Source organism: Chaetodon auriga, chromosome 8 (assembly GCF_051107435.1).
Source record: "Chaetodon auriga isolate fChaAug3 chromosome 8, fChaAug3.hap1, whole genome shotgun sequence".
NCBI lineage: Eukaryota > Metazoa > Chordata > Actinopteri > Chaetodontiformes > Chaetodontidae > Chaetodon > Chaetodon auriga.
The window spans coordinates 21,561,478-21,587,325 of record NC_135081.1 but is presented as its reverse complement, the minus strand read 5'-3'; the positions used below and the strand labels follow the sequence as shown (position 1 = coordinate 21,587,325).

General features: G+C 44.3%; 1 protein-coding gene across 1 annotated transcript; it reads right to left on the bottom strand.

The window, feature by feature from the left end:
* Positions 1-4,746: 4,746 nt before the first annotated feature.
* nr2f5 (nuclear receptor subfamily 2, group F, member 5) lies at positions 4,747-25,576 on the bottom strand. The gene is made up of 4 exons (XM_076738164.1): positions 24,345-25,576; positions 12,982-13,262; positions 10,839-11,085; positions 4,747-5,999 (listed from the first exon to the last, which is right to left on the bottom strand). The coding sequence occupies exons 1-4, from the start codon at positions 24,709-24,711 to the stop codon at positions 5,680-5,682; spliced, it is 1,215 nt and encodes a 404-aa protein (XP_076594279.1). The 5' UTR covers positions 24,712-25,576; the 3' UTR covers positions 4,747-5,679.
* Between the last annotated feature and the right edge of the window lie 272 nt (positions 25,577-25,848).

The window sequence follows — 25,848 nt, the reverse complement described above, 5'->3', positions numbered from 1 at the left end:
TCGAGCCTTTTGAGAATGAACATGTAGCAGAACAGAAAGCCGGCTGCTCCCACAAGACGAGGGTCACAGATACAACTGTCCAGCCTCCTCCCCCTCCAGACCAGCCTCTCACTTAATACCCCGCCACATTTTGACGGTGAGCCAGTAAGAGGGACCTCTTTGAGGAGACAAAGAATGACCTCAATTCAATCTGACATCCCACCTATCGATCTGAGCTGCCGTATCCCCCAGAGACGGATGTCTGGCTCGCCCTCGTGCTGCTAACATTCACGTTTAGCAGCGAGACAAAACAGCCGTTTTTATTAAACAGAATCCCTCCGCACGTCTCGCCTCCTCTACCCAAGTCTAAATCACACACACAGCGACCTGCTTTCACAGCCTTCCTCCTCCCACATAGGGCACTGTTCATCTTCGGTGGGCCCCTTTTGCTAAATTGAAAGTGTGTCATAACAAATAGAGGAGGTGTCTGGCTTAAATGCATGTGACTGGCGCCGATGTCATCTCTGTCAAAGGAGCATCCCTTGTATTTTTAACAGGAGGACTGTGACATGGACCCAGGACAATTACTGTCAGAGCACACGGGTGATGAATCTGCTGCCTTATTGCGTTTGTCATCTCGACCTCTGGCTGGGACCTGATTGGTATGGTCGCCTACCTACAGACGGTTCAGATGGATGCATTGTTAGCAGCCACGACAGCATTTTTTATTTTTTTTGTCCTGCATGTGTAAATGTGTGCATCATAGCACTTACACTGCAACCTAATTGACTCTCACTTGGTTTAGTGAAGAACTCTTGTGTCAGGGAGTGAAATATGGACGTCAGTGAATCATCCATTAAGAAACAAATGCGACACCTATACTTGCAAAATGATCTGTAGCATACATTTTGTTGATTGTCTTTGAGTTTAGCTTCATGTGTTGGCTTCTATACCTATATCGCTGTACATTTTAATATGCAGAGCATGATGGGACTGGGACATTTTGTTAAATTTTGAAAGTACTTTTTGTTTTTGTTGTTTTTGATGCATTTTACTTCTTTTGACATACAAATATTCAGATTTTTTTAAACAGCAAATTGATTTAAAGGACCAGTGTGTAGGATTTACTGGCATCTAGTGGTGAGGTTGCAGATTGCAGCCAACTGAACACCCCTCGCCTTCACCGCTCCCTTCCCAAGCATAAAGGAGAACTTGTGGTGGCTGTCAAAGTCACAAAAACTGTGGAAGGAGCTCTCGAGAGCCAGTGTTTGGTTTGTCCTTTCTGGGTCACTGTAGAAACATGGTGGTGGAACATGGCGATCTGCGTGTAAGGTGACCCTCTCCATCTGTAGATACAAAAACCTCATTTTAAGGTAATAAAAACACAATGATTCATCTTTTCAGGAGATTATACATTAGAGAGAACATATTCATGAATATTAAATTCCATTTCTGCCATATTTTATTTGATAGATCCCCCTAAATTTCACACATTGGTCTTCTAAGCTGCTGTAAAACACAGTTTTTCAGTCCCCATGCAACATAAAATTATTGTGTTTTCTGGTGCAAGAAGACGTTCACCATATTTACCCACGGACAAGGTCATCATGCTAAGCTAACAGCTGAGAATATGTTTCCAGAATGTGCAGAGAAACATGGAGAGAAACCTCAAATGAGCTGCTGCTTACGCCAGATTCCCTTTAAATAAGTTCAAAAATAAGAAGTAGAGGAGTCATTGTGATTTAATTGCTCCTAGAATGTGCTATTATTGATTTTATTTATCACTGATTCTTGATTTGTTTGCTGCTTTTTGGTATTCAAAATAAATACCAGTTGATCCAGTATAAATTCCTACATATTAGTGTACAACGTAGACCTACAATAATAACCACATATTTGTAAAATGCAAAGTAATTTACCCACAAAGAAAAAAAAACCTGTAATTGCTGCACCTGGTTCTGATATTTACTGGCTCAGATTTGTATCTTGAAGCAACGTGTTTTGCTTTTATGGTTTATGCTGAGCCCAGTGTTTGCCATAAATGGCAGGTGTGCAAAATTGAAGTGCAAAAGTAATTCAGCTCCTGCCATTCAAAGGAGCTGTGTCAGTTTGATTTACCTGTACACATAAACATGCACACACACACACACATGCACGCACGCACACACACACACACACACACAAACCTTTGGGCCACATGTGTTTTTTATATTCATATGGCGAAGGAAGGAAAAAAAATGTGCGCCTCCAAAATGGAGGTTGAGGGGTCATGGTGTTTGGCCAGGAGTGACAGCTCTGAAATGAAGGCATAAGTCAATCGGCTACTCCTCACACACACACACACACATGCACACACACACACACATGCGCGGGTCAGGGCGGGAGGCAGGGTGGCGGTGGGCGGTCAGGATAGAGGGTCGGGATTGAGGGATTGGGGGAGGTAGTTGGAGGAGGGGAGGCTGGGTGTGAGGGGCACAAGGTTAGCGTGGGGGTAGTGTGTTTGTGTGTGTGTGTGTGTGTGCATGGCTGTGTGAGTGTGAGAGGGAGGGAACTTCACAGCGTGTTGGAGAGTCTAAAGGCACAGACCTGTTCTCGACTGTGTTCCTGCCTTTCCTCTGTCCTCTCTGACTGTCTGACCGTTGACACAGAGCTTCCAGCGGCTTAACCAAACTTGACCACACAGCCATGCACACACACACACACACACACACACGTACACACACCTAGCGACACACCTTGAACCCAAAGGTCAAAGACCGTGTGTGTTCTTTTTATCTCTCTGTCACATATACACGCACACACACTGGGACGTGGTGTTTGTTTACTTTCAGTCACACATCAAGCAGCTCTGCACCAACATCGCAGCAGGAGCGCGGGAAACCCCCACATGGTTTAAAATCATTGACTGATTGATTGATTGATTGATTGACACGTGACTCTTTTCTCGCTGAATTAAAGCACTCTTTGGAAAAAGAAATCTTCAAGACACAAGTAGAACTGGAAGCTTAAATATAACATATGACTGCATCTCCAAGATTCAGTTCAGACCAGAGACCCTTATTCCGTCTTTCTGTCCTCTCATTTCTTCTCAGCCTGTACTGTCAACTGTCCAATAAAAGCGAAAATGACACACAAAAAACTGAATAGTAAAACACTGTCTGAGCCTATCAAAAGCCATCACTCCGCAGACTTTGTACTGTTCAGTTCACTCATCATGAGAGTACTCAACCAGTGAAAACAGCTGTATGATGTGGTTTCAGTGGCTCTGGGGAGCTTTCTAATGTCTGAGAAATAACTTTGATGTCTTTAGGGTTGCCTCAGCAAGAAAAGACAAATTCACAACAGAGAGCCTGTTACAAACTAGAGGTGTGGAGTTTATGAGGGTCTGACAGAGGTGGGAAGTGGGATAAAAGTCCCATTCACTCCCCCGAAGACAATGTTACATGACTCACAGCTGGAGAACTTCCACGTTTGAATCATCGGTACAAAAGATGATGCTTCAAGTTTAACCAATCTTTCTTTTTCTTTTTAAAGATGACTTTTTTTTCAGCTACTTTATCATTTCAACAGTGACAGCTGGAGAGAGACAGGACGGGCAGCGGTGAAAGAGGGGATGACCTGCAGCAGAGACCCCGGGTCAGGATCGAACCCAGACCGCTGCAGGAAGGACTCAGCCTTAATACACGGTACATGCTCTGCAGGCTGAGCTGTGGCAGAGTGACGCCAATAACCGAACTAAAGTACTCACTTTGCTGCTTTGAACATGTTTCTGAGCTGTTTTGAGTTCTAATTATATGTCAGTGAAAAGACAGCAGAAAACTTTCTGTGAACAACAGAACTTTATTTCAAATTAATGGATAATCCATATTTCCAAACAAAAGTAGAGGGGATAAAAACAAACTCAGAGGAACTTTCTGTGGATTCATTTATCAACAGGCAGCTTTCTAAGGTCCCACATGGCTTTTCCAATACCAATACTTGATGTTGATACCGAGATGCCATGTTGGAAATGTGAGACAGGTTGTCCAAACAAACTTGCTTCCACCAAGGGGAAGAAAAAAAAAAAAAACAACTTAAAATAGTCCTAAGCTAAGTCACAGTCATAAGTCCAACTGGGATAATATTGTAACATAGACTGAGGTTTTCAGAGGTTAGTGATACTTGTCTCTACGGTATCGGTACGATAAGCTCAAATGACATGAGTCAAGGGGGTTTTCCCTACATGATAACATCATCAGGAAGTGGAAAAGAACTCGCATGAGGTCTAAAAAATGAAAGTGCTGATGGTGTTAAAGCAGAAATGTAAAAATCTCTGTATGCTGCGTCACTTTTCTACGTCTTTACGTGAACGTGAATCATTTTTCCATCGTGTGAGTTCGTTTCCTCTCCTGACGGGACATAATACCTGTTATAACAGGTAACGAGAGATTATGGCACAGTCATAAGATAAATGCTCAGTGACAAAATCTTTGTTCTAAGGCAAGTACAGCTAGTTTTGTAAAATGCATCCCCCCCCTCCCCCGGTCCAAAATTGACAATCATGACTATAAAACAACGACGAGGATGAGTTGCGTCACTCCTGCGAAAACAACATGGAAGGATCCTTAACGGGTATTTTGAATAAGTAAAAAAAAAGGTCGATTGATCAAATGGCATACGGGTAGCGAGAATCTGCCAGTGCTGTGATTGTACAGGAGTGAATAAGTGTAGGTTCTGACTAGTTTACAATGCAAGTGCCTAAGCTTTTTATTTTCTTTATTTTTTTTTACAAACTCCTTTTCTCCCCCTGAGACCCCAAAACAAGTATATAGTCAAATTATAGACAAACCAAACATTAAATTTTCATCACCAACACTACCACAAAGATATCCAAACAATATGCAGTTTTCAGCTTTGGCACAGGCTGCTGATAAGTGTAGATTTTGCTGGGTTTGTCTTTTTGCTCTTGTACTGATATTGGCGTGTCTGTCTGTCTGCCCACCCGTTGAACCTGAGCTTTTTCCCATTGAACCCTAATATGCTATAGATGCCTATGAATCAACAATATACTGTACATATGGACACAATCATGAGTTTTCTCTCCATATAAACAGTGCTAATACAAACACACACATTAAAACACGTCCTCTGCAAAAGTCCAAGACATTTTGGCATTTGTCTTTTTTTTTTAATGGCTTCTGGCTTTCTTTTCAAAAATTGGTAAATATACAACGGGCCTTGTACTCTTGGTTGTAGAGTCCCATTGGCAAAGCCCTTGTTCAGTATTCGCCATACTGGGATGCGTGTACACAGCCTGTGGAAGTGTAGGCATAGCACCAACAATAAAGCAAATGTTGGCCTTTGCTGCCCCCGTTTTCGTGGGGTTTGAGACTGACATCTGGAGTCCAACAGACCTGCTGGTGAACTGCGCAATAACCCGTTCCACCAACCTGTCCAACTCGTGCCACATCTCAAATGTAGACCGAACCATCGGCTGAGGGACTGCAGCGGGCCACCAACGCTCTGAGACGGCCACGGTGAATGATTGGCTGGCTTGGGTAACCGGGGCGGTAACAGGTGATATTGTCAGTACGGGTTTTCAGGCGGAATGGTGAGAATGAAGGGAAGGAAGGAAGGATGGATGGATGGATGGACGAGTAGTCGGATGGACATTCAGCCCGAATTTGTCTTGCAGCTTCTCCTTCGTCGGCCTCGTCCACCTCAGGGCCCGTTCTCGTTGTAGTGGAGGGAGATGGGCCGCTCGCGCTGCACGGCGGGCATGTAGGGCCAGTTGTAGCTGGAGCCCGACAGCAGCATGTCGCGAAGCAGTGTCTCGATGGGCGTCTTGCCCACCAGGCGAACGAAAAACAGCTGCTCGATGACCGGAGAGGAGACGATGCGCAGGGAGGGCAGACGGAGGAGGAGACGTCCGAAGCGGTTCGGCTGGCTGGGGTACTGGTTCCTTACATACTCCTCCAGGGCGCACTGGGACTTCTCCTGGATGCTCTCCACATGGGCAACATCTGACAGCCCCATAGCATCTAGAGGGAGGGAAGAGAATATAAAGGATTTATAGTTTATCAGTGAATCAAACAGAATCCTTATTGTTCAGTCTGAAAGGAACCTGCAAGGACGTAAACAGAATCTACAAAATATGAGCAAACACTAATCTTTTAAAGTTCGCTTGTCACCACAAATCACATTTGGACACATGCATGTAGCTGCCTGCCTTATGTTTTACAGGTGAAGAGAGGAATTTGGGTGTAAAAATACTCAAAAATTTCTGAAATGTAACAAAGGATAAGAACAATCAGCACCGGGACACAGGATGACAACTCGCAAAGCTGCAGTGAAAATGTAAGTTAGAGAAGTCCTAACTTGTAGTCTTTCATAATATATGTGACTGTGAAAAGAGGCTGATTTGGGATCTGCAACATCAACAACTGAAGGATGCTGAGCGCATAAAAGATGTCGTCACACTTGGCAAGAGAGGGTAAAAAAAAAAAAAAAAATCAATCAACTGTAGACATGGGACCAATGACAAACTGTCATGTCTTCTGTTTGTATTTGTTCCCTCTGACCTGTGATCAGATTGAAATTGTACCTAAAAATCCAGATGCTCAGAGTCGTTGCCACAATGTGAAGTCTTGACCTGATACTGCACATGAGCTTTAAATCTCATCTAGCTGATTGAAGGAGATAAATGAGAAAGACGACACAGAGGAGCAATAAAATGTAATGAAGAGCTGACAGGGTTTATCTTTCCCTTCACGTTCCTCCAGCCCGAGAAATCTTGCTGAAACTTGGGGAAATCGAGGTTGTCACTGCAGAGATACATATCTGATACACCCCTGTGGTCTGTGTTCACAGCACACTACAGCGCTCCCTCTCCCCGCAGCTGGAGGTCATGTTCTGCCTCCCGCCTCCTCACACCTCCCCTCCCGCCGGCCCCCGCCTTGGCAACAGTCTCTCACGGCCGAGAGAGAGTGTGTGACGCTGCGCGCGATACTTTTCACACCCTCTGTGTTCAGGGGAGAGCACGGGGGATTTAGCAAAGGAGGTCAGAGATGTGTGAACTCAAAACAAAGGCGCATTTTATTGTGCTCCGCCGCAGACCGTACACTCAGGGGTAGCGCTCTCTGACTCTGCCCGCTGCATGAACCCTCATTTGGAAGACAGGTTTTCGATGAGGGCAATTTCTTCTCCAGCACGTTCTTTTAGGCTAAAACCGCCAGCCCGTACGTTTTAACCTGTCACCTTGCATTGCAGGTCCCCTTTGTCATCTCACACTTTGATCTGTTCCCTGTGTAAACCCTGCCCTGCTGGGCATCAGTTCTGCACAACAACAAAAAAATGTAATTTACCTCTTATTTTAATTGAGTGTGTCAACCGCTCCACACTCCCAGCGGCCACTATTCTCATCACTCTGAGTGAATAATTGTTCCCGCTTCGGCTGTATTTCCCTCCACTTGGGGGGCGGATGGACTGCTTTTCTGTTGAGCGCCATTTTGGGTCCTGCGTGACAAGGCAGTCACTGCCTGTTTGGGATTAGCAAAGCTGTCTATGTGACTGAAACCACTTCGCGTGCCGAAGCGACAGCTCTGTGGGCGCCCTTCCACGCCAAGCGCCGTGTTCTTTTGTCTGATCCTTGGGCACACACCGGGTCAGTGGGGGTGAGGGATCAGGGTGGCAGGACTGAGATGCCCGTTCTCTGATGCGGCTTGATGGGACTGGGCTTCACAGGGGGAGCAGAGGGAGGGGACTCAGAGGGAGGTGAGAGACGATTGGTGTTTGTCTGAGCTTGTTAGCTCACCCTACCAGGTCTGCAAGAGTCAGGTTTATGAACGGGTCTGTCTAGTGTGTGCATGTCTGTCTCCATTAAAGTCAAGTTTCTGCATTACGTTTCTCTAACTGTATTGTCTTCTTTTCGCAAGATGTGCAGTTTTTTGTGTGTGTACATGTGGGTACATCTGCCCGCACTCAGGGAAGTCACATGGGATGCTCAGGGCTACAGGGGTTATGTAGGTCATGGTTGGGGCTGTGGCGAATCCTCCGTCTCACTGGATCCCAGCATACATAATTCAACTCCCGTTGTGGGGGCAGGGGTCCCGGGGCCTGGGCTGGGCTTGGGGTTGGGTCTGGGGAGCGTAGGGAGGAGGGGTGGATGACTGGTTTCAATAATAGATGGGATCATGAGGGAGAGATGGCTGAAGAAAGCAGGGAAGAGAAGGCAGAGGTGGATCCACAGCCACCCACATATATGAAGGAGAGATGCGAAGTACATGCAGAGTGAATCTGACAAGCAATGCAAGGGAGAAAAGAGGGAAAATGCACTAAAAAAAACCATGCACCAGAGACATCTCAGTGTTGGCTTCTTCACCATCCGTTTCCCCCTGGGTCACAAAGCATGATCTCTCAGTGAAATATCCCAGATGTGACAGTATTTTGGCTGGCACTGGAGCCCAGTGACTGTTGGGATAAACCTCAACGGGGTTTGTATATAAGCACTATCAAAACAATGATCTTCTCATGGGTTTCCTCAAGATGTAAAACCATTCTATTTTGATTTAATCTCATCTGCAGCTCAGTGGGGAGTGCAACACGGTCAGGGTGTCAGGCTCAAGTGCTCTTCTCCTTTAAAGAGCTTTACATGCAAATGACCATAAAAAGACAATCTATGTGAGCACAAAGGAATTTTCATTGTCGAAATCCCACTGACTAGAATCTACTGAGCTGAGAGAGTTTTAATTCAAGGAAGACGTTACCACCATCAGCAAAAACATAAGATCATAGGCACGTTAACTAAATGTCATAAAGAAGCAGTTTTAGCACTTCATGGCTGCTGGCTTCCTATTTGTTAAAACACAGTAAACGTATGAATTCATGGGTTTAGATAATCTCTAATCGTATCTGTATAAATAATGGACCTGTCTCTATTTAAACTATGTTTTTTTAAGTGTACTGCAAACTGCGGACTTTGGAAACAACATGCACTTATTGACCTTTTAAACAAACTTTAGAACAGCTCATTTCCTTGAACTTTACATGCAATTCAACTGAAAAACAAAACGAAATGTCTTTTCATGATGACATATAATAATAATGTAATCTTCTGAATGTAAAGACTTTAATTTTTAATGAATTTAATTCAATGCGTGATGTGAGTTAAATGTAGTTTTTGTTCGGTGTATAAAACGAGAGAGAAGACCGCTGAAATGCAACTCTCGTGTCTATTTCACTGCTCCAAATACCGTCACAGCACAGATAGACGCAGATAAAAATCCAAGCAGTTGGTGGCTTGACAAGGTTTTCACAAGCAACGCTTCCCTTGACCACAGTAAGCTGAACTAAACATGCCACAGCCTGGCTGAGGAGTGTGCTGGATTTATAAGACGATGAGAGCATCATTGCAAACTGAAAAGTCATAATCATAACAAGCCAAAATTGTGACTCAAAACAAAATTTGATTAGCTGCCCATTCCTAAAATGAAGAAGTGATTCACTCACTGTATCATCAGTCAATGTACTACATGAAAAAAAAAATCATCTAAATACAACCAAGCGAAGGAGCACTGAGATAAATGGAAAGGTAAAGGCTTAAAGTGAGGCACAAGCAGCTACTCATGAGGTCATTAATGGGCTTTTACAGTATGAGACAGCGATCAAATTACAGTCAAATTCATGGAGGGCAGAGACCATGACTGACTGGTGGGAGGACTGAAGCAGCAGCATTTACATATGGAGCCAATGAGACAATATCTGCTGCAGCATTAGAGGTCACGTCTCGGGCAGGCTCGGTGGAGGTGAAAAGGTTGAGGGTTAAATACAGTTGAAATCTGGTGTCTGTGGGCTCAAGCTGGATTGCAACACAGCAGAGAGAAGAAGTATTTCTTGGCACTTAGACCACATGAGTAACTTCTTATTCAACAGTTAAATCATTTTTCAAATCATTTGATTTGGATCTCTGTTGGTCTGTGTGTCATACAGTGGTTCGCTCCTCTCATAGCAGACAAACACGACTGCTTGCAGGACCTCTTGGCAGACCATGACATGCATTTCATTTCTTCTTGTGCATGTTTCACCTTGTGCTGCTGCGGCTTTTATGTTAATTTAACGGCATCCAGATCAAACTTGAGACCATCATGTTTAAATTGCCATCAGGTGCAGGTCTCCAAGGAGTTTCTGTTAAAACACTGGGCATCTAACAGCACTGAATCTAAGTTAGTTGTTCTTTTATCAATTAGCTTTGACCCGAAATCTTTTTTTAAGCTTGTAATAAACGCTCTCCTTGCAGCAGCAACACCTCCACATAACATGGGGACGGTACGATACGAACTTCCCTTAATTTCTATATTTCTGTATTTCAAATAAATATTTATCTGTATCTTTTATTTATCATTCAATTCAATGGTTCTACTCGCTCTGATAAATAAGTAATTTTACTACCTGCGAGAGTTTTCCACAGCTATGTTTAGATGCACAGACTGACCCACCTATTAGTCGTTTCTCTAACTCAGGTTAAGCTGTTTATCTGTGCTTTGATGGCCTGTGATCAAGTGTCCTCGCTGGCAAGGATAAACCAATTAAGAAAATGTTCCTGTGCCAACGGAAGTCAGCACACTCGCCTGCTAATTCCTCCCTTTTGGCCTGAGCAATAGTAAAGTCACTCACAGGGGAAAGGTGATGTTTTTGTTGACAAGGATCTTCCTATAATCCTCCATGAGTCTGAGTTTGTGTAGAAGGAAAAAAAATCGAGTGAAAGACTTCTTCCTGAATCTTAAACATTCGTCTCTCAGCTGAGCCTCAACAACTGATTTTGATCTCTTTTGGTTGACAGATCCATGATCTTTCTGCTGTTTATATGACACGTTCAAACTCACCGGAAGTGAAGAGCACGATGGACTTGAGGCAGGAATATTCAGCCGTGTCGACCTGCAGCGCCTTCAGCTTCTCCACCTGCTCCTGGAAGACGCGGATGTGGTCCATGAAGGCCACCACGCGCTCTGCTGACATGGGCGACGCGTGCAGGCCCGCTGCTGCCAACAGAGGGGCCACATGGAGCGGCATGGAGCACTGGGCGGCGTTGAGGACGAAGAGCTCGCTCCATGACATGCGCAACAGCGCCACCTAGGATAGAGTTGGTATAGAGTGCTTGTTACAGGAAGGAAATTATTTGCACTCCTGCTCGTCTGTCAGCAGAATATTTAAAAACATAAAATCAGATTAAAATCTTGTGAATTACACTCCAAAACTGCAAAACTGTTCTTGCATTATGAGCCAAATTCTAATTCAACCACACAAATACACATTCATTGTAAGTGTGACGTGAGACGTTTTGAACATCCAATAATCCAAACCGGCATTAGAGATGGTCAGAATCTGGTCGCATTATCAGTAAACACATCGGACAGGAGGGTCATTCATGCACAGATTCACCCCAACAAGTGATACATTCATTCACTGAAGGAAGCAGGAAGCACACACAAAGCAGGCACATGGAATAAAGTTCACAGAGAGCGCCTGTCTAAAGCTGATTGGAAGGATGAATCAATGTGATGAAGTGTTTATTGTTAGTTTTAAAGGTCAGAAAGATTACAAGGGGATGTTGCATGCTGTGTTATGACAGGAAGAAATATGCTTTTAATATGAGGTGATCTTAACTAACAATTCACAGCTAAACGGCGTCATAATGAGTTCAGTGCCAATTAGCATTGCTTGTTTTCTTTAAGACAGTTGGCTAATCAGCACTTATATATACACAGAGTCAAATTCAAAAGCAAATAAAGAAGCTACAAAGTGCTCCAGAGCTGCAAAATGATTTAATGATTCGTTACAAGACACAGTCTTTCGGGAGCAGGTCGAAAATAAGCATAAAAGACGCCAAAAGTAGGTTTATAGAAAACACAGAACTACTGGTTCAATACTAAAGCGAGAGAAAGGACGGATATATTCCACATGCTGACATGACGTTAATGATATATTAATGACACGGTGCAGCTATAGCTCGACATATTTGCGATGACTATGTCTGCCCAAGGTGCATGTGAATATTTATAGGTCAGACGATTACTCCGTGCCAAGATTTTACAGCTGGTATAAATCTACACATGCAGGATTGATGTCACCTCTATACATATTGAATGTCATGAGTGCCTGTTTCTGCATTCAGTGAGCAGAACAGATTCTGTTTTAAAAGAAAAGGAGTCCATTTTCAATTACGTACAGGCTCAATTCTTTTTTCAAAGTGTAAGCAGAGGGCGAGATGTCATGTGAAAAATGATGAAAGGGCGGTCGTTCATTGGATTACAGCTTTTCTTTTGGTTTGGATTAGGTGGAACAGTAGAATTGAGTTATGTTTGTGGCATCAAACCCTTTTGACTGGCTTTACGTTTTCTATAAAAGTTGACAGGAACTGAAAAATGTGATGCAAGAAAGTTAACATGTTCCAAATGTTGTGTTGGTAGATTTTGGTATATTATATATTGTATATGTGGACAGATTTTTTTAACATCTTGATGATAACTTTCTATATTTGGAGACCAAAAGCCAATCCTCCCTCAGTGTATTCTCTTTGCATGCTTTATTCAAGGAAAAATTCAACATTTTTTGAAATTTACCATCGCAGAGAGTTAGATGATCTCTTTAAACACAAAGCTACAGGCAGCAGGTAATTAGCTTAGCTTAGCACAAAGACTGGAAACATGGGGAAGCAGCGACAGAACTCCAGGAAGTCACTGTGTCACCCAAGAAAAAATCTGTCAGACGACCCCTAATATAATTTTTACACTTCAGTTTTCATGCATGTCAACTAATGAGCTTTTTCTATGTTATTGTTACCTTTGTAGAGATCCAGGCTAACTGTTTCCCCCTGCTTCATGCTAAGCTAAGCTAACTGGCTCTTGACCTAACTCTCACCAAGAAAACACAGAAGTGTATTTCCTAAAATGTCACACTATTCCTTTAAAGTTGCTTGTTGGACGTTTGAATGTCCATTGCAGTCAGGCATCAAAGTGGCCGACTCACCTGGTCCATGAGCTGCAGGTCAGGGAAGAAAGGGATGTTCTTGGCCCACTCAACAGCGCTGAAGAGCAGCCTGGCCGCCAGCTCGCAGATGTTCTCAATGCCCATCAGGTTGTTTCCCTGCATGCACTGGGCCCCATAGCGAGATGTGGGGTAGGGCTCTGCACGCAGCAACAGAGAGATGAAGCCGGACAGGTAGGGCTGGCTGTTGTACGGGTCGGTGCCGTTGGTCAGGTACTGTCCTGGGCTGCTCTGGGAGTTTGATGTACGTCCTCGTTGTACAGCTGACGGAGAACAAAACAGATGAGGATGAGAATTCAGCAGCAGAAGTCTGAACTTTTAAGCAACATTTTTTTTCTCTTTGCATAAGTCTTCATCTCGGTCCAGCCTGCTTTAACAGCACAGGACACATCTAACCCTGGTCTACATCCAAACGGCCTGTGCATGGCCTGCATGCAAACTGAAGGGAAACTTAAAAGCCTGCAGGAGAAACAGAAGGGAGAGAGGAGATGAAGACAGAAAAGAAAGAGTGAAATTGGGCATGTCAAATGTGTTGGGTGGGGGGGCTGCAGAACGGGGTCAAAGGGGGTGAAAAGTGTGGAGACTGGAACATTTCTCCGACTCTTAAATATGTCAGCGCTCGTCTTTTCGGTGGAGCTGTGGAAAGTGGCCGGGCCAAGGCCACTCTGCACTGCTGTTGTGCATCAATGAGTAATGACAAGCAGCAGCTGGTAAAGATATAACACTTCTTCACACCTACGTATGTTCTGCACCGGCATGCATGCACACGTACATGCATGCACCACACATGAACACATACGGTAACATCTCCCCCCTCCCTCTCCTGGCAAATGGCTCAGCCTGAGGCGAAAAGGGCACACAGAGGCCAAGTGCTCACACACACTCAGACACACACACACGCACACACACACACACACACACACACACACACACACACACACAAATGCCCAACCCCCCTGAGGAGGGATGATGATGCAGCCAGTGCTCAAAGGCCCATTTGGAAAACACCTGTTCAGTCATCCCCACTGTCTGACTAATAACTCCATCTACTGTTACACAGAGAGAGAGAGGCAATGAGAATGCAAAGGGGGGGGGCCACGTGAGAGGGAAAAAATGAGGTAAAAGGGTGAAATGGCAAGATAAGGTGGAGAGGGAGAGTGTGAGAGGTGATAAGTTGAGAGACGGGAGATTGAGGGCAAGAGGAAGGGAGGAAGGGAGAAAAGGTGCGGAGTTCAATACGTTTGCATATAGCCTGAGATGAGGCGTCAGATAGAGAGCGGGGGTTTACATAAAGGGACAGGTGGAGGCGGGAGGTGGAGAGAGGGGTGAAAGAAAATGGAGAAGGAGGGGGTTTGGAAAATGCTTTTCAACTGTGCATCACCTGTCGCCTCACACACAGCAGCTGTGTCAATCGAACGCAGTGTGACACGTCTGAAAGACGAGAGGTCAAATCACTCAAGAGCGTTATAAAAATGCCTTTAATTCTCGTCTGTCCTCTGAGCAGAAAAAATACCTCTGCACAAAAGGTGTTGACCTCAGACTACTAGTTTTCCCTGCAAACTTGTGTCAACCCGTGTTCCCGGAAAAGAATGCGGTCTCCTTTGGCAAACAGCGCGGTCTCGCTCCGCTAAGCTATGAAGAGGTGTTGCATGTCACAAAGACGTTGCACAATGGGACATTCCTCGTCACTCGCACTACAGCAACTCTTGTCTGGCTTTGCAAAGGACGGCTGTCAGATTAGCCACACGTGTCTGTCTCTGCTGGATTTCACAAACCCAGAGAAAATAAAACACCGCTTTGAGCAGCGGGGGTGAAAGCAGTCCCACTGCTGGGCGCTGCAGTTTCCACAAAGTTTACCTGGTCAAACATGTTTTCATCTGCTTCGAGTGTGAAGTGAAAGGCTGCTGAGGCAGTGATGCAGGTTTGTGAGAGACTAAACAAGCTCTCCAGATTAAAGTTTGTCACTGCCATTTAGAACAATATACAGCCCTAATTCCAAAAATATACTTAATGTTTGACCTCATCAACTTGATTGATGTTTGTAAATATCTGCTTATTCTGAAATTGATGCAGCAATAGGTTTCAAACACATTGGGACAGGAGCAACTAAAGACTGGGAAAGATGTGGAACGCTCACCTGCTTGGATCATTCCACAGGTGAACAGGTTCATTGGTAACAGGTGATAGTATCATGATTGGGTCTGAAAGGGGCATCCTGGAAAGGCTCAGTCGTTCACAGGCGAGGATGGAGCGAGGGTCAACGCTTTGTGAACGTTTGCAAATGGCTGCATTCTGTTTTTATTTATGTTTTACATACACAGCATCTTAAAATCACAAACTACTGTTTAACTCTGTTTTATGATCAGGCACCACTGTGGTTAAGGATTGGTTGACTCTAGGCAAAGAAACATCTTGGTTAGGGTTGGGGAAAACATTGCGGTTTGGGTTTAAATATATAATTAGTCACAGTTAGAAGACTTTGTTGTCGTGGTTAAGTTGATAAACTGGTGGTTAAGGTCACCGACCGATTGTGGTCATGGTTAAAAGACACGTCGACTGTCGGTGTTTAAATCTGCTGTTTTGTTGGACTAACCGACCTCCTCCCTACGCAGATTTTGTGGCTCTATAATAACGTCACCAAACGTCCTACTTTGCTCACGACGGACAACAGTCACAATTTCTGCTCCCGCAAGAGCGCTTTGTCACTTGATCTTGAGCACATGTCGTTTTGGGGCACATGCTGAAAGGACTGATTCTGTCATTTTCTTTGGGAGGACAGTCTCCAAAGACTCTTCCCTGACTGTCCATATCTAAGTCAGAGTACTTCCATAACCTAAAACTGTCACTCTGCCCTGGCTTGTTAATGTGCTTCATCTTAAAAAAAAAAGAAAAAAAGAAAAAAATTCAGTGCTACAGGGGTGAACAACCTGGTTTCCACTTCTTTTGGACTCCTCATTGAAAAAGTTATTAACCACATCATCCCCGCCTTTCACGCAGAATTCATTAAAAATTCACCAAAATTCAACGTCGCTCAAAATATTGGGCCTGTTGGAACTCAGCCGCTTTTCATGTCTCTGATATGTGAATTCACAGCTATTAATTTGCTCTCACGTCGATTAGCGGTTAATCCTGCAGATGGCGGCGAATCTGCTTGATCCACTTGACTTTTCAAAAGCCTCATTGTGGGGGGGTCACTCGTGGCTGAGAGGCAGAGCACTTGAGCACTTCTGACGGAGACACATCACTCTCTGTTTTTCCTCGCCTACAGCTGGCTGACGAGACGGAGAGAGAGAGAGAGAGAGAGGAGGAAAAGGGAGCGAGGGGCCATTATGGAAAGGTCCAAAGGAATAGAGAGAAAGACAGACAAGTGTAGAGACAGAGAGATGTCGTATCTTGACGTAGAGGAGGGCAGCAAGAGAGCGAGAGAGACAGAAATGACATTAGAGAGAAACAGATGCCTGAGGACAGAAAAAGGGAAACCAGGGTCAGACGCAGAGAGATAGAGAATAAAGGGGGGGATGGGAGCATAGAGTTCAATTTGGGTGTCTGCCATAAGCTGTTTCCTGCTTTTTAATTGGTGCTTAGCCTCAGTTAATGACTGAGTTTATCACCTGACAATAAAAACTAGACAAATTAACAATGCAGTTATTCTTCTAGTCAAATCATATCAAATTTAGGGCAGAAAAAGCACAAAAAAGACCTCCAAATCCCTAAAACCCCAAACAAAACAGCATCCCGTGTAGGTAGGGCGTAAAATGAGGGCATGAGAACGAGGGAGAGGAGGAAAAGTGCACGCAAACAGAGGTACCATGGGACATTTCAGCTGCGACTCTCAAAATGCCACTTCAGCAAATGGCAGCTGGCAGAGTGCACAGTTCGCTGCCTGGCTGCCCTGGATTAGCCTCTGGGTCAGACTGTTAGTGGAATTACAGCAGCTAAATACAATTAAGGCCTATCAACATTTGGACTAAAAGGTCACGGTGCCAGGGCAACACAGACGCATTATAGATTTGGCTCAGTCTAACAGTTGCGTTTAATAAGTAGCTTTTCCATTTCTAAAGCTTCCACTGGCGAACGAAAAACAAACATGTTACCCGACTTGAACCTGAATGCATCTCCATGTCACATTTTGTCACTGCTGTGTGTGTGTGAGAGAGGGCGCTGAAAATATGAAAACACATGGTTGTGAAGCTGAAAACAGCTGTTTTATTTGCTGGAAAAACATCTGGAAGGTAAAAAAGAGGCATAAATTTACATGCTTCAGTGTGTATGGGTATATGTGTGTGTCACTGCAAGCATATGCAAATGGCCACGGGGGTGATCCAGCTCTCGTGGTTTCATTTTGGCCCTGCTGCCGCCGTGTTTTTACTCTAAAATGCTCATATATGAGCTAACACTGCTCTGTGGGTCATCGGACTGTTACTAAGCTACACTACAAAAACCACATACGAGCCGTAACTGTGAGATCTACAGCCTGTTTGAGTCCACAGTATTTGTCCCTTTGTGTGCTATTGTGCAACAGCAGGCTCTCATGATACACCAAGTTCTTCCTCCGTTTAATGTCCAAAAACATTTTGTGCTGCCAGAAAAAAAAAAAAAACAACAAAATCAAAAAGCAGCCACACACCAGCTTCCAACACATTAAAGCTGCTATAATCAACATTTTTGCAACCCTTTAGCGTTTCTCAGCTCACTGTTTTGGTTTTCCAGTCAGTAGACTTTACTGTTTTGATTCACTGCCTTCCAGAGAGCTCTGAAAACCCACCGTGCTCTATCTGCTCAGCCCCACGCAGAGTTAGCCACTAGCTGGTGAACATAGCAGAGCATTCAACAACTAAAGAGCCAGATAATTCCATTAGGAGCGAGAGGGAAGCAAAGGATGGACGTGGATAAAGTGTTTGCTAACAAGTTTGCCATAGCAATCATTTTAGGAGATGTCAGCGATGTGTTTAAAGCAGGGCAACAACAGCATGAGCTCTGATAACCCTCAGTTTCTGTACGACCGTGGTTCACTGCTGTTCTCGCTGCCCCCAAGTGGTCAAAAAATATCAGCTGCTGGAGGTTTAAAGCTGCTGTTGCAACGTGTTGGTAGCAGTTGCTGATAGAAAAGTGATCTCTTGAGAAAGCACTGAAATTGTAATATTAAATGCATGTTTAACGGTACAGAAGGTGCACATGATAAAAGCTGCATTAAAGCTGCAGAAATTGCTAGTTGCTGCACCCGCACTAATGAGCAACAAGCCATTTTAAAAAACAGATAAACAGAGCAAAGCCACGCGGACACCCTGCCTTCACGTCTACTGAGGAATTATTGACAAGCAGCCATCTGCGCACATCCGAAGGAGGCCCGACTCTCCAGTTGGGTGTCGGACATGAAAGAGCAGAGGTATGCAGCCGCCGTGAGAGGCACAGCAGAGTGAGAGTGCAGGGAAACCGGAGGCAGTGCGGTGACACAGACAGAGAGAGACAGACACAGGGAGGGCAGAGGAGCTTTGCGTGAGGAAGTTTGGTTGCTTTGCTGTGTGGATGCCGTCGCCTCAGTCTCTCCCTCTCTCTGAGACTTTGACGAGGCAGTTCCTGCATTAATTAGTAAACCCAACGCACCCCGTCCTCAGCGACCCTGATTCACGGTAACCTTATTTACACTTAGACACCTCCCCCTCTTTATTTACCACACGGGGGGTCACGGGAGGACTGAGTTCATATCATTTATGCGTCACGCTGGGCATATGTGTGTTTGCTATTTGTCATTTTTCAGCTTCATTAAACAGTGAAAACAGGGATGACGATTTCAATTATCAGGTTTTGAAAGCTGGTGCTAAACCAGTTTTTGTGCTGCAGCCATCTTGACTTTATCAAATATTTTCCCCAGTAAGACAGAGGATACATTTAAAGGGCCAGTTCACCCAAAAGATATATTCCCACTTATCTCTAGTGTATGTAGCCATGCATATATTAATGGATTCGTGTATCATTCGCTTTCTGCTTCCACACCAGTACAGTGGAGGTGAATTGATTTTAGTAAGTTTATTTCAGAGGCTTTTCCACCTGACAAGACCAGCTGAAAGAATGATTTGAAAAAAGAAAAGAAAAAAAAAGAATTTCCCACCAAAAACACAAACTTTGACATTTAATCTTAGCGTTACGTAGCCAGGCTTTCTGTCGTACTTGGCACAGAACTCAAAAACATGGCCAGAAACCACAAGGGGCTAAGTGAGGAAATATGTTTTTTTATGGCAGAATTTGGGTGAAATGGCTCTTTAATAATATAATAATGGTCAGAGAGGAACCTCCATCATATTAGAAGTGGAACACATGACTGGGCAAGATCCCATATTTATTAAAATGTCTCATAGAACTGTTGATTCCAGATGAGGACCGATAAGAAGAGTCTGCTGCAGCTGTCGAGGCTTCTTTTTCATTCACTACAGTCGTAACTACTACACTTCCACTCAGAGAACACAGATAAGATCATCAGCTTGATGCCTAAAATATAAATGTGCTCAGATTCCCCACAGTGCTATATAAGAGAGCTAATGTGTGGCAGGCTGAAGGAGAAGCCCAGCTGGGGGGTTAAATGTTAAATGACGGTGACTGACAAATGCTGTGTGTGTTATTACAAGTGACCCGAGTCACGCAATAACAGGTTGGGCTACTTAAGTCACCAGCGGTCCGGAGCAGTCGGCGGGCAGGAGTGATTGACTGATCACGCCTGAGAAGGTCACATTACTGCACGTTTCCCTTTGTCACACCAGTGATACTGCGGGCCGTGCAGAAAAATGCATAACCTTGTTATATCGCAACCTGAAGCCTCCTCACCTTGATGTGTCCAAAAGCATTAAAAACCAGCATCACTCACATGCCTTTATTCAATATTAAAGTTAGCCTTGGAGTGCTTTAATGGAAGCTGGCCAGAGCTGAACAATATGTCAGTGGGAGCCATTTTCCTCTGAGAGCCGTGTGATAACGACTTAGCCTACGAGTGTGGTAACAGGGGTTAAGTATTTGAATTTGTCAATAGCTAAATGAGTAGGATAAGTGAAGGTTTGCAGAGCCAAAGCAGGCCAGACTGCAGTGTTTTGGTGTTAAACTGCCCGCTGTTACAAGCCCACTGTGGAGGGTGGATTAGTCAATACATGCTGTCTGTTAGACTTTAGTGCACCAGTGGGGTATTTACTCACTGGAGAGGCCCCGGCCGGTTCACACATTTGGACTTTGACTTGAGCCTGTGTGTTATTAATGTTTTAGTTTTGGTTGACCTATATTTTCCGCTGCTGTTGGTCGTTTGTCAGGGAGCAATATGGGTCAGCAGCCTTCCCACTACGCGTGTTGAATGTGGGCATTAACTGATCCCTGCGCTCCAAATGGATGCTGAGACTATTTACTATCACTACACTACGAACTCTGCCATCTGCGTGTGTTTCAGGGTGCTCGGAGCTGCACAGGTGCATTTTCAAGAACAACAGACAGGATGACATGTGTGTGCAGGCACAGTAAACTACCACACACGTGTTTTTCGGTCCTCGGTGAAGTCGGCAGCTCGTCCTTGTGGGCTGTTTCAAAATTAAAACATTCACTCCAGTTCAAAGGAGCTGTCAGGCTGATTCTCTCTGCCTCTCCGCTTCCTATTCAGTCCAGAAACTACGCTGACAGAGAAACAAGCCGAGGTTCTGTGTAGCTGCGTGGCGAGACAATGACACTAACCCCGCCAAGGTTTCAGGGGTTTGACTCCGACTGAGGCCAGCACAGGAATGTTTGCTGTCATGGTGCTGAAAGGTGCTCGCGATAAAAGTCTCCAACAAATGATATTATGTTCAACGCAGCAGTGTGCCGAAAGAGGTCAAACGTCCCCTTTGGGATAAAAAAAAAAAAAAGAGAGAGAGAGAGAAAGACTTCAAAGTGAAGAAGTTCTAAATGTGACGCGGCCCACTCATGAAACTTTCAGCGAGTCTCCTCAGGAAGCTAAATATTAATTCAGTCTAAGCAGAAAAGTCACGCAGCCGTGTTAGTGATATTAAACGATGGTGTAATTTTTTATAACTGAAACAAAACTTTCTCTTGCTGATTTCCTGTATGAGGAAACGGTGGACGAAGCACACTTAATTACCAGCAGGGACGGCTTTGGACTTAATCTGGGAAGAAACCACCAGTCAACATGCACAAATAATCATCATGACAACATGTTCCATCACACTCTTTCTCTCAGACGTCGTGGAGATGTGAGGTACATTGTGACCTGTGTGCAACCATAGAGTACTTTTCAAAGTAAGTAAAAAGGCTTCTAAATAATTGAAGGCATGCCAAACTCTTTCAGCTCAACAAACTGCACTTTCACCTGTGCCTCATCCAGATCTTCCGTTTTATTTTGACAGTGTCTTTTCAGTAACTTTGCGAATATTGTTGGAAATGGAAATATCAAATGCATATTTCACCTGGATCATAACTGAGAAAATGTGCCCCCTCGACAACCTCAGGTGAACCTGTTGTATAATGTAGCGTGAAGCATGACTTATGTATGACCTCAGGGGAGGACGAGCGGCTGTGTGCTTTAACAGTCCTGCCGCTTTTCGGCTGACACCCCCAATCTTTGCATTCAAGGATGCAGCAGTGTTTAATTTACTGTAGATGTCCCAATAAAATAATGATGGCAGCATTTGTCTCAGATATTCATGAATATTTATGTTCAGACTAATATTCACATGTTTTATTTGTTGTGATTTCAACCCCCTAAAATCAATGGGAGTTATGATTAAATAGCTGAATGCAGACAGCTGAACATCTGCAGTTTACTTAATTTAAATAGTGAATATGTAATAATTATGATTACTATTTTCTCAGCTGCTCATTTAAGACTATTTATAATAATTAATTCTGGTTTTTAATTCTTTACTTTTTCAAGTTGTCACGTGTCTTCACAAAAATTGTCCTAAGTAGACAAATGATCTGATAAACAGAAGTCAGCCGACAAAGAGGATTTAAGGACACCGTTTAATCCTGCTGACCTCAAATGCACCAACAGATGAGCTCAGCCAATGTAAGTTGACCTGCTGCACATTTAAGCCTTTGCACACAACTATAAGCCTGCACTGCAAAAAAAGAGAAGTCATCTGGAGTTTAAAGTCTTATTTTCTTTCATAATTTACACTCTTTTCAACTCTTTCTTTCAAGAACTTCCCTCAGTCCTCTGACACTATCTGGACTTATCAAGAATATTAGGAACATTTCTGGAATCAGGGATTGAACTGAAAGAAAGTTAAAAACAATTTCTGCCAAATTGATATTTTTCTTCTTTATTTTAATAAAAAGAAGAGACTGGGTGAGTTTGTATTTTTTTGCAGTGCAGACTAGTCTACAGCCTACAGCATCATAATATTAAACCACCTAAAAAGCAAGACTAATTCCTTTTTTTTTTTTTTCTTCTTCTTCTTCTACTTCTTTTTTTTACGGCGTTTGAGCCATCCAGCGTCTCATAAACAATATGGAGCCCTCAAGCCTGTAAGATGGGCCCTGCAATAAAATCTATTTTTAACCAAACATTTACTGATAGAACTGAATGTTGGGGACTTTTCTCTTTCCTGGTCTTAAAGGATCTGCTGCTGGAACAGAAATAACTCTTTTACTTTGCAAACCAACATTTCATGTGTTTCACTGAGTGTTAATTTGTCTCTATGGAAATAAGACCAATGAGACGAGATGATTAGGATAAAAAATAAATAAATAAAATATCTATTTTTACGGATTGGTCTGCATGAGTACATAAAGTTCCGTAAGTTCCGTTTAAGTCCCGTTACCAGACTGAGTCAGATGGTTATTTTTTGCAGTAAAGACGCTGCTGCGCGTCAGGCGATTTCCTCGGGTTCATTCAGGCGGAAAGGAGCGCGACCGAGTCGGTGTGGCTTGCGGATATTTTACATGAGGTAAGACTGTGTACAGTGTGCGCGCACACACACACGCGCGCACACACACACACACACACACAGTCAGTCAGTTGTGCACTCGCAGGAACCCTTGAGGGATCATCTCATCTCAGGCTCTGAGGAGGATGGGTATTTCCACCGTCTGCGTGTTTACATTTTGGCTCAGGCGGAGAACAAAGGGCGGCGGCGGGGTCGTTGAGGAGACACTGTCCTTCAACATCTCCTGCCGAAGTGTCCTTGAGCAAGACTCGCTGAGATGCTGCGGCTGTTGACCCTATTCTGTCCTCTGAGAGGGAAATAAAAGGACTTTTGAGGGTAACTGGAGCAGGTGAAACACACTTTTTTTTGGCACTAACAAGTAATGTAGAGGCTTATTGTCCGTGGATCACCTGCGTTACATTTCCAAATGATATTACACAAAAAACAAATGTATCTCGTTGCCTTTTTAGAATAAAAACTCTGAATGATGATTTGATTGCTGGGGATCAGTAATATATCCAAAGTGCATAATCAAACCACTAAAATGGAAGCCATGCGTAAAGCTACCAACACAGATGTTCAGAGAAAGAACTTTTGGCTCCATTTGGTTTACAATTTAAAATATGCGCCATCGCAACTCCCATGAATGGGATGCCGCTGCTGAATGATAATTAATAAGGGAGGCGCTCCTCTTTGGCACTAACTGACCCGTTGTTAATCCAACACAATACAACAAATGTAGCGGCATCCTCTTATAGCGGCTCTGGGTGTCGGTGAGCAAACAGCATAATTAAAACAGAGGGACAAAGGAGGGATTTCACAGCACACCAGGGTGAATGGTTTAGATTTGGTAAATGAATGTGAAATAAGCATTGTGGTGGCGCAGGTGGTGACTGATTATTTACCCATAACATCAGTGGCTGAGGTATAAACTGTATTCTGCTATTAGCTCAACAGGCATCCCCAAACATGACGCATATTTTACGCACAAAATCTCTGGCCCGTTTTTAGGTTGATATTTGAGATGACAAATTACAAAAACTACAAGAGTGTCATGTTTAGTCTTAACTGTATTATATCCCAGAGAAAACCTGACAAGGTGAAGAAACAGACCAAATCTGTGTCCAGAATTTTCTTAAACGTTTTCTTGCTTTAAAAAAAAAAAAAAAAAAAAGTTTGTTGTTTGTAGAAAAGCAATAAAATAAGCGGAACAGGATTGGAAACGAGAGTCCGAGCCAATGTGAAGAGTTAGTCACATGTTTTAAAACTGTAAAATCTTTTACGGCTGAGTTCCACACTTAATGACCTGTTAGTATTGATATTTCACAATGAGCAACACTGCGCACAACTTTACGCACAGAAATGCGTTTGGTAAACAAATGTCTCTGATGCCACAATCTCACACTGACATCCATCACACACCCACCGAGCACAGCTCTCTGGCCTTACCTTCTCTCCTCATGCCCACTTTGAGGCACTTCTTCAGCCGGCAGTACTGACACTGGTTCCGGTGGTGCTGGTCGATGGGACAGTCTCGGTTCCCCCGGCAGGTGTAAGAGAGGTTCCGCCTCACCGAGCGCTTAAAGAAGCTTTTGCATCCCTCGCAGGTGAACTGGCCGTAATGCTTCCCACTGGACTTGTCCCCGCACACCATGCAGTCCACGTTGGGGATCTTGTCCCCGGAAAGTGCGTCGTTCCCCGGGGTGGAACCGTTGGGAGTCCCCGGTGCCCCGCCGGGCTCCTGGCCGCAAATCTGGAGCTGCGACCCCGGATCTGCCGAAATGTTATCTGTCCACTGGTTTACTACCATTGCCATGCTATCCCCAAACACTTTGGTCTTTGTTTAAATCACAGAAGGAGAATCAGACTGAGTGATACAGATCCGTCCTGACGTCTTGGCAGACGAGGGAGGGCGAAAAGGCGCTTCCCACTTCCTCCAGAGGTCAATCTGAGCTTATCTGATCTTATTTATTTAAATGGCTTTTCTATATTACTGAGTTCTCTCTGTAAACATCTATCAAAGTTTACAGCAACAGCGAGGTATCAACATGATCGATGCATGAGCGTGTAGCCTACAACTCCCGGTGTTCCTCGCTGCGCAGCAATCCATAAACACGTTGTTCTCCTGAGTGTAACCTCTTGGAAAAGTCAATCCAATAAGTCAGCGTGCGGGCGGCAAATATACACTGGATACACTGGAATCTTACTTCTTGCTTGCCTTTTAGATTTTGAAAGAGGGCAAATGCACAGAATATATCAGACAACAGTATTTCGCCTCTCAGCCAGTCGCTCCAGTCTATCCCACGCTCATTACCGCGTTTAGATTCGCTCAAGATCAATTCTGTCTCCTGAATGACAAGCTTGACTCAGTACTGACCACGTTTCGTGTTATTCGGTTGAGGGTTTATTTAGTCCCAGCAAGCTCTTGGAAGCAGCAGAAAGCGCAGTCCCGAGGAGTCGGCGATCCGCGTTCCTCTTGTTCTTGCGCGACGCGATGAGGTTTTGGAAAGCGACGTCAGTGCGCGATATTTATTTACCCAGCAGACAGCCGAAATATCCTCGGTAATCGTCTGTGCAGGAGAGATTAAACAGAGAGAGAGAGCGCAGAACAACCTTCGCCGCTCGACTGTGTCGCTTCACCCTCCGACCGCGCGTCGCTCCTCTGAGAGAGTCAAAGCTACAATTTGGGGAAAGTGTCACAGGCAGGCTGCCTCGTACGGCTGCCCCCCTGGCGGCGCTCCATATACGGTCATAACTGCCAAATAAGGGCATATCCCCTCCCCTCAGCGGGAGAGGTGGAAAAAGAAGGGCCGGTCGTGATTGGTCCCAAAAGTCTGGTAAAAAGTAAGGCGCGTTTTGATTGGACGGCGGTCGATTAGGAAGGATTTGACAGACAGGAGCGGTTGTTGCGATAGAAGTACTTTAAAGTGGGCTCTATCACTGTCTCATTGAA

Excerpts from the sequence above, each read along its gene's own strand:
- nr2f5 (XM_076738164.1), bottom strand. The coding sequence starts at position 24,711 with ATGGCAATGGTAGTAAACCAGTGGACAGATAACATTTCGGCAGATCCG. Across the intron at positions 13,263-24,344 it reads AGTGGGCATGAGGAGAGAAG|CTGTACAACGAGGACGTACA; the intron begins GTAAGGCCAGAG and ends GTTCTCCGTCAG. Across the intron at positions 6,000-10,838 it reads CATCGTGCTCTTCACTTCCG|ATGCTATGGGGCTGTCAGAT; the intron begins GTGAGTTTGAAC and ends CCCTCCCTCTAG.